Below are 11,156 nucleotides of genomic sequence, written 5' to 3' on the forward strand. Positions count from 1 at the left end.
GTGTGAATATCTTATATACTCAAGCTAATTACTACTGAGACTGACATCTGAGAAAGGGATTTGAAGGAACAAGACAAAATACAGTCTAAATTTGACCTTGAAACATTAGAAATGAGTCAAAAGTACGGCATTAGGCTTGGAGGCTTCCTCAACCTGTGCAAAGATTGGACTAAGGTCTGTGCCTGGGCTCCATGGCTTTATCTGTGCTAATAGGAGGACTTGGCACTGAAGCCAGACTTTCAGCCCAAGTAGATAAAGGTCACTTAGAGGGACTGTGCTAACTTTAAGGGAGTTGAGCACAGCCTCCCCTCGACATGGTGCATCCATCACTGTGTTGTCTTGTTCAGTGAATCGTGGCCCAAACGAGGTATCGGAGACCGTATCTTCAATAGCATTAATAGTTAAACTGTGATTTTGATTTTGTCTGTCTTCATCCACTGGTACATCCACGAGGGTTTTAACAAGTATTTTGTTTCTCACTTCCCAGAATACCAAGTGCATTTCAAAACACAGCTGTTGCAAATGTTATGGCTCCGTGCACTTCATGTGTTAGTCTTCCCTGTGCTTCCCTTCTCTGAATCACATTTAATAAGCCAAGCTTTATATTTCTCTACTAATTTGTTGAAATTTATTGCATTTGTTGCTTTCCCCTCTTTCTTTTGAAAATCAGGGGAACTTCCAAATTTCAATTTAAAAGCATTTTGTTCTAATTCATTTTGTTTTTATGGAGCATAGTATTTGTTGGAGGGAGAGAAGTTGAGATCATAATCTGGCACGGTTGACTAAGTTTCTAAATTTTAAACCACCACCTTCTCTCTTTTTAAACATTTTCTCTGCCAATACTAAACATTTTGATCATTCAAAATGTAAATTGTACTCCCCATAGATGCTGATGGTTTGCGGATATATTTACATACAAAGGAGCTGTTGAGTGACTCATGCAAAAAGTTATTTTCTTGTTCTCCACCTTAACAGTACAGCAGTATTTTTCCTCCATTTTCTGTAGTTTCCGGAATGATTTGCCTGCCCGTCGGTCTCTAAGCAATGTTTGAAAAGGCGCACGTGGTTAAAATGTGTGGAGTGGGAGAACCGCAAATGGTTTAAGTATTTTTGCCAGAAGTGCTCGTGATAGCCACTTTCCATGAGTTGCGTTATGTTACATGGAAAGAATACCCGAAGTAGAGCCCAGAGGGCAGTGGTGGTCGGGGGAAGGAAAGGCTGCCAGCCTCTCAGGGCGAGGAGGAGAAAGCAAGGGTTCGTCAGAATATAAAATCTAGTGTTCTGGGCTGGGATAAGGTGTGCTCAAGGCAGTTAGCACCTTACAACACCCATCTCGCTGGTTGGGTGTGTGCGCTAAGATCACAGTTACATTGCCCCACAGTAGTGGTGCCTATCTCCTCATTGAGCAGCATTTTATGGGACAAGGGTCCCTTGGTTCTCCCATGTCCATATGCCTGCTGGGCTTGGGCATTTGGCGCAGGTTCTTCTAGCACGGAAGTACAAATTGTTCCTTTTGTGATATTCAGAATATTGAGCCTGGCTTTGTTTGAGAAGGCAGAACAGCATACTGGAGCTACTCAGAGAGCCCTGGAAAGCCCCAAGCTTCTGTACGTCTCCTAGGCAGCATTTCAAAATGTGCTTGGAACATGTTTGCACTGCTCGGCACTGGGATCCTCTCATGAGGCCACTAAAAAATTCTGAGACTGTAACTGGCCATAACTCTCCAATACTAGTATGCTGGATTTTCTTTAATCTCTTTGTTCTTCCTTAGACTTATTCAAATACCATGTCCAATATTGTCATATCAGTTTAGGAATGGCCCATGCCTTTCATCAGCTATTTATAGAAATAGTTTATAAACAACTTTATTTTATACACATGATAATAGTCCTTGAATCTGAGGAGTGCATATACTAGTCTCTTGGCTCACTTCCTCTGACTCCTTTACTGCCTTCCACCTTGTTTTTAATTTAATTTGGACCCCACTCGAGTACACAGGCTAATAATGGTCCTATAGGAGACCTGCATCTGTGCAGATGTGGTTTTTGACCAGCAAGGAAGTAAACTGATGATCATTTCTACAGAGGCTGCACTGCTCTCCTCTGCTTTTGTCACAGCTTTCTATTGTCTGGGTTTTTTATGTGATGTATCAACTAATGCTGTATTATTCACTTGAGAGTTGATTATGTTTGTGTTAAGTCCTAAACATGGAGTCAGGAGGTAGAGGCTTTTCAGGCTATGTGACCTCTCCTAGCAAACTTGGAAGGGCATCTGTTGACCAGCCCTGGTACTGTTTGTTTTGCAAAGACATGGGATCTATAAAAAGGCTTATTACACAATGTAAGTGATTTTCTTTTTGCTAAGCAAATATTTGCAATATATTTTGGGAGATCAAGCATCCAAAGTGAAAAAGCAGGATACCTTCCAGCTGGAAGCATGTAAAGGACACTTTTAATTGAGAGAACATGGGATGGTTTTAGTGTCTCAGATTAACAAGGAAGCCAACACAGGCTCCTGCCCTTGTTTTCATTGAGCTCTAAGGCATTACACATCTCAACAAATCCAGAAAACTCTTCCCAAACTGCCTTTACTTCAACAGCTCCACTAGTTATTCTGGCAAAAGCCAAGGAACTGTGGAACAAGAGACAAAACCTATGACTTTTGCAAATGAGCAAGGTCCTAATATGGGGCTTTCCTAGAGTTTAGTTTATTTTATAAATGCCTGAAGTAACTAACAATACCCAGTTATGGAGAGCACATCACTAGCTGGGTGACTGCTCGCAGATGGTATTGTAAATTCTGGATCATTCCTTTGGCTTGAATAGAAGTTGAAAAGACAGTATAGGGCTTAAACTAGTTGGCTTAGGAGTAGCAGATCAATGCTAGTCAACATCTAACTTCCACATGTTAAATTCTTCCTGTGCTGTGTTATTGACAGGAGACTCAAATTTTATGCATATAGTTTATAAACAGTAAGAATACTGGAAATTAGGTCATATTTTGTATAAACATTTATTTCAATAGTTTAAAGAACAAGCCGTTCAAAACATCTGGAAATCACAGGAACATGAGTCATATAATAGCAATATCTTAAATACGCATTAGTAATACAAAGTCATCTTTCACTCTGATAAAAGTTACGACTTCATTTTTCTAAAAAATATTTAAGCCATGAAATATGTTTAGGTAATATATATACAGCATCTCATTTTCTTCTTTCCTGTGGAGCCTGAGATGCTAGAGGTTTGAATGATGGAAACAGTGTGCTACACCTTGAAGGCTGAATTGGTTTGTATTGTATATGCAGAACTAGGCAAATTTACATCACAGCTATATATGCATGTAAGTGACAGATCAGGGTTTGAAGACCATGTGCACATACGTTCCCACAGCTGCTCACCTATTCACAAGTACGGATGTAGTTATAAATCATCAGGTCTGGAGTTATTTCTCGAATGCCCATAACTATATTCTAACTAAACTAAGACCTGCTTTCATTATAAACCCCTGCCCATCAGTGTGCTGTTATGCTTCCAGTAGTGATTTGGTAAAATGCGCTTGTCCTGTCTTAGTATATGTGGATTGATAAATAATTGTGGTTTTGATCAGCTACAACTGTTTTATCCTCATCTCTAAGGCAAGCATTTCCCTTTCTATTTCGTAAGGAAGGTCAGCATTAACTTGCACTTCAAAGTATTGTTTGATTTCTTCTACCTCCTTTTCCCAGAACTCTTTGGAGATATCAAACAGCTCAGTCAAGTTGACATCTTCTAAACCCTTCAAGTTCAAAGCAGTTTCAGCAGGGATGTAACCTATTGCAGTTGGTTTGGCTGAGGCTTTCCCTTCAATTCTGTTGAACATCCACTCCAGCACACGGGAATTCTCTCCATAGCCAGGCCACAGGAATTTCCCTTGGCTGTCTTTCCGGAACCAGTTAACATGAAAGATCCTTGGTAGTTTTGCAGCTGGACGATGTGCCATGCTGAGCCAGTGGGCTAAGTATTTGCCAAAGTTGTACCCAAAGAAAGGTCTCATGGCAAATGGATCATGCATAATGATTTTGCCTGTTCAAAACACAAATGGATAAGGTAATAGTACATTTATTCTAAAGCACAAAGATTCAGATCCTCCCAGAACTTAGTACCCATAGTTCCTTAGCTGCTCTTCTGTATCTGAACCAAAGAGCTTTAAAAAACAACACATGCGTTACCCCTGATGTACAAAAAAAGGGACAAATTATTTTTTGGAATCAGTGGAAACCAGATTTCTTAAATCTCAGGTCAAGTAGCTTAAATGAAGATCCTTAAGAGCTGGATGTAATCATTCCCATATTTATGTTGAGCTCTAACAGAAAAGAAAATTTGAGTTTGTTTATCACAGACTGTAATGAGAACTCCATATCAAGGCTTTTGGCAACCCCATGCCTGCATCCTGTTCTGTATGCTTGCCACCTAGGGGATTATTTTGCTTAATTTGACTTTTATAGAGAATTTGGCTTTTAATTCCAGTACAAATATTTTCTATTGTGAAAATGCATAGGTTGCAAAATTAGCTGCCAAGACTGAAATGTGAAAGAGCAGGGGGGGAGGACAGAGGAGGCACTCCAGAGAGGATTGCTTTTAATACAGGTAGGCAGATTAAATTTTGATTTACCTTTGTGCTCAGCAGCTGCAGTTGCTTCAGATCTCATAGCTGCTCCGATAAATACTCCATGCTGCCAGTTAAAGGCCTCATATACAAGAGGCACACCTGTAAAGATCAGTAATTAGAGGTCCAGAAACATTTTTATAACAAGTTTTGTTACCTGAGATAGTGCCAAATGCATGTTACTGTAAAATGTATTCTAATTTTCCCTGTTTTTTTAATCAGTTCATTTCCTACCCTCTTACAGCAAAGAAGTTTATATTAATGTTTTCAAAACTGGCTACTGATTACTGAACAAATCCATGTTGAGTTCCTCAGTAGGAGATATCTGGGACTTCAAATCCCCAGCAGATTTGACTTGAAATAGTCTAGTCCTGTGGTCATGATATTAGACTCAGACCTAGCATTACATCTATTTCTTTTCCAGCTTTAGGTGACCTTTAATGGATCAATTTATTCTACTTCCTTTTCTGTAAACTGTCAACAACTGGTTCATTTCTCTAATCGCCTCTTATCTGAACTAGTTAAACTGCAAGCACATAGAGATAAGTATAGCAGTTTGCTATGTGTCTATGTATTACCCAGGTTAGTGGGTCCTGGGGTTTTGTTAACATCGAACCGTTCAGACTTTGAAATATCAGCGGCTGTTAAGCATGTGTGTCAAAGGCTAACATGGAAAAGTTAGACTAACACGGCTATTTCCTTGCTTTTGCAGCTGTGAAAGCAAAACTTGTGTCTATGCCCAGTTGTGTTCCAACCCTTCTGCGGTCAGCACTTCACCCTTGCTATGTGGCTGCTGCGTCTCTTACCAGCAGGTCTGCGGCCTCCAAATATTATCCCTTCAATGGGCACACCTTGGGGTGATTCCCATGCTGGGTCAATGATGGGGCACTGGCTGGCTGGAGTGCAGAATCGTGAATTGGGATGAGCACAAGGTTCTCCTGTGCAGAATACAAGAAAAAGGTCATAATGGCAGAATTAACTTGAATTCAGCAGAGAAAGCCAAGAGACTGTGGTGTGAACCAGATTACCGTTATCTGGAGTCCAGTCCTTGTTCTTCCATGAAGTCAGTGTTATTCCTGGTGGTAGTATCTCATCAATGCCTTCCCAATAGACACCTCCATCACTGGTTTCTGCTACATTGGTAAAGATGGTGTTCTTGAATATGGTTTTAATAGCATTGGGGTTTGTTTTGACTGAGGTTCCAGGGGCAACACCAAAAAAGCCATTTTCTGGATTGATTGCCATTAAGTTGCCTGGAAGTTAAATGACGAAATATAAGTAAACCAAACTGGTTTAATTCTACCCGGAATTTTGTAGCATGTCTTGCTGCACCTAAAAGCAACCTATCCTGGACTGTAAAACAATCCAATTTCATTTCTATACCTTGTTCATCAAACTTCATCCAGGCAATATCATCCCCTACACACTCAATCTTCCATCCTGGCAGGCTTGGATTCATCATGGCCAAGTTAGTTTTTCCACATGCACTAGGGAATGCTGCAGCAAAGTACTTCTTTTTACCTTCTGGATTGGTAATGCCCAGGATCTATTGAAAAATTAATGCAACTGTTAAACATGGTCTTTTTTCTTGCAGTTCTTATTTTGAAGATTGTCTCCCAGCAAGTGGTAATGATAAAATATTTAATTATGCAAATTTGTTCCTACAGAAGAAGCACCACATAATACAGTTGAGAAATAACCCAAACTGTACTTTACTAATCAAAAAGTCTACTCTTCTTGCCCTTAGAATAGTTCTTACATTTTTAAAAAAATGTCAGGTAAGTATGTAACTCAAACATTTATTTATTTATTTATTTATTGCTAATGAAAGTAGACTGTATATAGGTGAGACTACAAGAAAACCAGGCAATATTTTTTTGGCTGCATAACTAGATTGAAGTGAAAGCATTTCATGTATGGATACTTCTGCACTTCTCAGGATCCATAGATGATATTTCTTCTGAGACTGTTCTTTTAGACACTTAGAAATTAATTTTTTTCAGTAGTATTTTATGGTAGTAGAATGTTTAAATGACAGCAGAAGGTAAAGGCAGGAAGGGTACAAAGCAGAACTCATTTAGAAAATCTAGTATTTTCAGATTTTTGAGTGCATAGACTTCTTTATAATATGAAAGACATTTTTCAAAATTTACATCAATTTTTTGCGATTAAACTTGTAGGGGCAATGTGGATGCCCAGTGATGTTGATTAGACTGTGCTCAAATACATGGGTCTGCCTACAAGTAGTCAGTGTCAGCAGTTCCAAACCTTTCCTGGTTTCTGATTTTACAGGTATTATTTTAAAATGTTTGATATTTAACCTTGCAGGCACTTTCCTATATCTCATAAGCCTGACGTGATAAATTCAGATCTAATGTTACAGGACTATCCATATGAGACTAATTTCATTAACAGCAAGATGTGATGTATTTATGTTGAGCTGACTTAAGGCTTAATGGCTGTTCAAACACACATGATTTAATAGCTCTTACCAGCATGTGCTCAGCTAGCCAGCCCTCCTCTTTGGCGATTCTGCTGGCAATTCTGAGTGCAAAGCATTTTTTCCCCAGTAAGGAGTTTCCTCCATAACCACTGCCAAATGAAATGATCTCTCTGCGATCTGGGAGATGAGCAATCAGCGTTAACTCCGGGTTGCATGGCCAGTTGTTGATTAATGGTTCTGCAGAACAGAATGTTGTACTCATGAATGCAGCAATTTCCATGCTGGATCACACTGTTTCATCAGCACTGAGCCTCTGATGGCAACCCATACCAGATGCTTCAAAGGAAATCCCCTGGTAAGTACTAGGGATAATAATCTCCTTTCCATGAAACTCTCATTGAGCTTTGATTCCTTTAAGTTCTGAACCTAGTCCTGTTACACGCACCACCTTGGTCTTCTATGGTGAGTGTCTCCCATGTGCTGAGAACACAGTCTGCTCTGAAACATGCCTCTGGGAATTCCCAGGGTGAGAATTTTTAATGTCTCTTACCTTTGAGTGGTAGAGGACATCCAACCGAGTGAAGGCATTTTACAAACTCCCCATTGCTCAGGGCTTTCAAAGCAGCTGTTCCCATCCGTGTCATGATCCTCATGCTGGCCACTACATACGGTGAATCTGTCAGCTCAATCCCAATCTTGGACAAAGGAGACCCAATAGGCCCCATGCTGAAGGGGATGACATACATTGTACGTCCTGGAAAACAGGAGTAGCAAGATGTGACAGAGCAAAACAAGGAGCTTTTGAAATCTTTATTAACATGGAGGTTAATAAAAAGCTGTTTGTCTTGTGGGTGTTTCTGATGACTTTTAAAGATCTGTAGCTTTCTGTTTGTTGATTGTGTAGCAAGAAGTTTTATCTTAAATACTGAAAGCAGCTATTCAGACAAATTGTCTAGTCAGTTGTAATGGTGTGTGGTGGCCAGGTTCTCTGTTGGTGTAAATCACTGAACCTGAAATTATTGCTGGGGATGGGGGTCCTCCATTCTCACCTCACTTATCTGCTACATGACTTCCTGAAAAAAGTCACGCAAATTTTCCTACCTTGCTTTGCCCCTCTTTATGAAGAGAAGAATGCTGGAAAGAGACTGAGGACTATCCTTGCTTTTGGATCTATGGTTAAAAATCTGGATGAAACCAACAATGTGACTAATTCAGGAGTATAAACCTAAACCTTCAGCTAAAATCTTTCTTTAAAGATTACAGTAACTAGTAGTAGTGTCTGTGAAATCCTGGAAGTTCAATGTCAAGAGTCCTTTTCTTGCCCACCTTGCATGCAGCCTGGGAACCTGGTATTGAAAGCTTTCTCAAAATCTTCTTCAGACATCCAGCAGCCCAGCTGGCTAGTTCCAATTTTAGGGATTGGGGTGGTATCTCTCTGTTCTTGAGTGATGATAACAGTTCTGCTCTCAATTCTTGCCACATCTCTTGGATCAGTGAGAGCCAGCCAGCTGCATTTCACCAAAAATCAGGAAATTAGACCTTAATAATCAATATAGCACTTTTTACCCTTCTGTGGGACTTGTTTAGCATGAAAGGGTTCAATGCTTTGTAAGGCCAAAACTATGGTGACAGAGCCAATGTAACAGGCAATCTCAAAAATCAGTCAGATACATTGTCTCATATGAATTGTTTCAAGACTTTCCCTTATGAATAAAAAATTATAAGGCCTAGGAAATTCTGGTTACATGTTAATACTTCTCTGGCTCTTATCTCAGTCTTATTTTCTGTTGCTAACTTCCAGGGAAAAGTTAATCTCATTTAATTCTCATTCTCATCAGTGTGAAGTTGTTTTGCATAGGGACCACAAAATGATGCCTCAAGCGAAGTGGGTGCCAAGCAAGTACTGTAAGTGTTGGTATAAGTGCCTGTGGGATCAGAATCCAGCTTAGTGGGTTGGCATAGTCCTTTAAGTTAGAGGCACTGCAAAAGGAATACTGAGTATAAGCATGATCATAAAAAGGGAAGCCTATTAAAGGGGATTCTTTTTCCCCTCTAAAGAATTTTTACCATCTATTTACAATAGAGGATTGTTTTACATTTTCACCTCTGTGCATAGAAATTTTGCACAAGTATAAAAATGTTCTAGTTGGGCTGTCATAACCATCATCGCTACAGCTAAGCATATAATTAACAATGAATAATTTATCTGGTGAATCTTGCCCTTTTCTCTCCCAAATAGTCTGCAAACAGATTGCCAAATTCCTGCACTTAGTTATTCAAAAGTCTTTGCAGATTTCTTCCATAAAGATCTCTTGGTCGGCACGTAATTCCTGAGTATGTACTTGTTGTTAATACTCTCCTTTCATGTTGGATTAGCTGGGAGAGATGATGAAATATTTGAAAAAAGTATTTGCTGAATACATTACAGTCAAAGCTCATCGGCACGATATGAATAATGCCTGTACTGAATAATATTTGAACACCCACAGAGCTATTTGAATGCCACAAAAAAGTATTTGATGAATAAACTAATTGACTAAAATAGTAGAATTCTTCAAAGGATGTATTTTCTAAATAAATATTTAGCCATTGCTAATGATTAGTTACATAAGTCTCATGACATTATTTCAGTTCCCTGATGTAACTAATCAATAGAGACAATGTACAGTTGATAGTCCAATTGAATAATATGCTCTAAGTTAATTTTTAGAAGAAAAAGTTTGCTTTTCCTCAGCATTTCACCTATGTAAGCTACAGTGCCAAAATGTCCATGGAAAGCAAATATTAAAGGTTTATAAGCAGTTTTAAAAATAAACAGGGCAGAAAATGCATATTGCAAGTCTGAGATGATACTTGGCTTCTTTCAGGCTACTCACCAGTTTTCATACTTGCTCAGCTTCTTGACCATGCCTTGTTCTACCATGATATCCAGAATTTTTTTGTTTTCTTCTTCTGAGCCATCGCAGATATGAATGCTCTCAGGCTGGCACAGCTTGGCATTACTTTCAATGAAATCCCTTGCTTCTGGAGGCAGGCTCTGCAAATCTCCCTGGACAACCTTGGGCATGACATTTACCTCTGCTTTCAACTGGGGGGGCATTACTGAACCCGTAGTGGATCTTGTTGATGGCTTTGAAATACTGATCACAATCTAAAATCAAATATATTGGGTGTGTTAGCATACTATGACATTCTACCCAGTGTCAACAAGCCTTTCTAACAATGTATAATGCAAAGGTAGAATCTGTAATAGACTTAATCATGTACTTCTGATTTAAAATCAATATAGAGAACTTGGATCAGCGGTAATTTCAAGCTGGAAAAAATAGAGGCCATTCTACTTACTGTCTTTATAAGATTGAGTTGGATGTCAGAGAGGATTTTGCGGTAGTTTTCAGTTGATCCCGTTTCACTTCCTTTGGAGTGTCTTTGCAATCAGTGCTTTTCAAGGAAGCATCCTTCTTCCTTAAATATTCTTCGTGGTAGTGTCCATCCCACTAGGTGAGGCCAGAGAGGCTTGTCCTTTACGTCAGCACTGGATGTGTCTTGGGACAGTGCCACCGACACTGTCATCATACAGAGTTTTCAACAAAGCAGCCCTGACAAGGTAATCATTTAACAGGTTTGATTAATGAATGCTGAAAGCGGTGATTCTTAGCCCCCAGGTTTGCTGTTTTGAAGTGGTTACAAAATTTAGGAGTTTAACCAAACTTTGATCCAGTTTGGCTTTGAAACCTAAAACGTCACAACTTCTCAGTGTGTGGGAAAGGTTGAGTACAAAGAGTATCTGGAACTGGGAGCACAGAGGTCATCCAGGCTAAGCACATTTGCCTGCATTTTGTAGACAGATGCTTGCTAGTTGGCTGTGAAGTGGAGGCTCGTCCAAGGTGTGTTTACTCACCTTCGGAACATTGCCTGATCCAGGGATAAAGTTCACCAGTGAGCACTGACAGGCCTGAATAACCACTATATACTCATATACGCCTGCCTGGAGGCCTTATTTTAGTCTGTGCAACTCTAAAAAAACAAGCAATGTAAATCTAAACGTTGGGTTTCCTTCAGTGTA

The 11,156-nt window shown here is 39.5% G+C and overlaps 1 protein-coding gene across 1 annotated transcript; it reads right to left on the bottom strand.

The window, feature by feature from the left end:
* Nucleotides 1-2,993: 2,993 nt before the first annotated feature.
* PCK1 (phosphoenolpyruvate carboxykinase 1) lies at nt 2,994-10,599 on the bottom strand. Its single transcript, XM_037402871.1, has 10 exons — nt 10,436-10,599; nt 9,967-10,241; nt 8,417-8,598; nt 7,641-7,844; nt 7,140-7,327; nt 6,031-6,193; nt 5,676-5,900; nt 5,454-5,585; nt 4,654-4,749; nt 2,994-4,064 (listed from the first exon to the last, which is right to left on the bottom strand). The coding sequence occupies exons 2-10, from the start codon at nt 10,188-10,190 to the stop codon at nt 3,610-3,612; spliced, it is 1,869 nt and encodes a 622-aa protein (XP_037258768.1). The 5' UTR covers nt 10,191-10,241; nt 10,436-10,599; the 3' UTR covers nt 2,994-3,609.
* Between the last annotated feature and the right edge of the window lie 557 nt (nt 10,600-11,156).

This window comes from Falco rusticolus, chromosome 10, assembly GCF_015220075.1.
Source record: "Falco rusticolus isolate bFalRus1 chromosome 10, bFalRus1.pri, whole genome shotgun sequence".
Lineage (NCBI taxonomy): Eukaryota > Metazoa > Chordata > Aves > Falconiformes > Falconidae > Falco > Falco rusticolus.

Excerpts from the sequence above, each read along its gene's own strand:
- PCK1 (XM_037402871.1), bottom strand. The coding sequence starts at position 10,190 with ATGCCCCCCCAGTTGAAAGCAGAGGTAAATGTCATGCCCAAGGTTGTC. Across the intron at positions 5,901-6,030 it reads GATGAAGTTTGATGAACAAG|GCAACTTAATGGCAATCAAT; the intron begins GTATAGAAATGA and ends TTTAACTTCCAG. Across the intron at positions 5,586-5,675 it reads GGACTGGACTCCAGATAACG|GAGAACCTTGTGCTCATCCC; the intron begins GTAATCTGGTTC and ends TATTCTGCACAG.